A 1,442-nucleotide genomic window follows, 5' to 3' on the forward strand; every position below is an offset into this window, starting at 1 on the left:
GGGCCGATGAATCAAAATGCTCGATATGGTAACACATACAATCCGAACTGGAGGAATCATCCTAACTTCTCTTGGGATGAAAATCAGAACATCAGCCCTCAAGCAAATTATAATAATCAACCTAAACCTCCACAACAATCAGAAGAGAGTTTGACTGATATGATGAAAAAGCTCGTGCTAGACAATCAGAAAGAGAATCAACAATTGCGCACATTGTTCAGAAATCTAGAGAGGCAGTTTGGGTTAATGGCTAACAATCAGAATATTAGACCTATTGGAGCTCTCCTAACTGATACAGAGAAAAATCCTCATGTCAATGCAGTGACATTGAGAAATGGGAGAGAATTAGTAGAAGTGCCTAAGAAGAAAAAGGAGCAGTCTGGGCTCGAAGAAGAAAGAGCGCCAAAACATGTAGAGTAGATAAGCGAAACAAAATAGAGACTGAGAAAATATCAGAGAGGGCGCCACCTCCTTTTCCTCAAAGACTGAGAAAGAAGAATGATGACCACATGTTTCACAAATTTTTAGATATGCTAAAGCAGATACACTTGAACATCCCTTTAGTTGACATGCTCCGTGAGGTCCCAAAATATGCAATATATATTAAGGATATAGTGGAAAATAAGAGGAGGTTAACTGAATTTGAGACCAGCGCACTTACTGAGGAGTGCACTTCCAGGATTCAACATAAGCTTCCACAAAAGATTAAGGATCCGGGTAATTTTACCATCCCTGTGAAGATTGGTGAAATTGATGTGGGTAGAGCCTTGTGTGATTTGGGTGCAAGTATCAATCTGATGCCGTTGTCAGTGTTCAAACAATTGGGATTAAGAGCTCCGAGACCCACCACGATGCTGCTACAGTTAGCTGATAGATCTTATGTTTATCCTGAGGGGGTAATTGAGGACGTCTTGCTGCAGATTGGGAAGTTTATTTTCCCTGCAGATTTTATCATCATCCTGGACTACGAGGCTGATGAGTTAGTTCATATCATCTTGGGACAACCTCTTTTGGCCACTATAGATGCCATTATCAAAGTCCGAGAAGGTAAGATGATTCTGAGTGTGGACAATGAAGAAGCGGTCTTCAATGTATATCGAGCTATTCAGTTGCTTCGTCATTACGAGGACCTGGCCATGGTTTCTGTGGTGAAGATAAATGAACCAACCATAGAGCCAAGTGCATTTAAATAAGATGCACTATAAAAGGCATTGATGTTGTTCAATCACTTGGAACTGGAAGAAGAGGTTGAGGAGATATTGCAAATTTTGGATGCATCTTGTAAATACATAAGAGAAAGATCCCAGTTTGAGCCTCTGGATAGGCCAATCGGCCTGCCCCCTAGACCCTCACTTCAGAGGCTCCAAAACTAGAATTTAAACCCTTACCATCTCATTTTTATTATGCATATTTGGGTAGTTCTAACACATTACATGTGATTG

General features: G+C 40.6%; 1 protein-coding gene across 1 annotated transcript; it reads left to right on the top strand.

The window, feature by feature from the left end:
- Positions 1-530: 530 nt before the first annotated feature.
- LOC107781473 (uncharacterized) lies at positions 531-1,193 on the top strand. The gene has a single exon (XM_016602173.2). The coding sequence runs from the start codon at positions 531-533 to the stop codon at positions 1,191-1,193; it is 663 nt and encodes a 220-aa protein (XP_016457659.2).
- Positions 1,194-1,442: the final 249 nt, after the last annotated feature.

Source organism: Nicotiana tabacum, unplaced genomic scaffold (assembly GCF_000715075.1).
Source record: "Nicotiana tabacum cultivar K326 unplaced genomic scaffold, ASM71507v2 Un00294, whole genome shotgun sequence".
Classification (NCBI taxonomy): Eukaryota; Viridiplantae; Streptophyta; class Magnoliopsida; order Solanales; family Solanaceae; genus Nicotiana; species Nicotiana tabacum.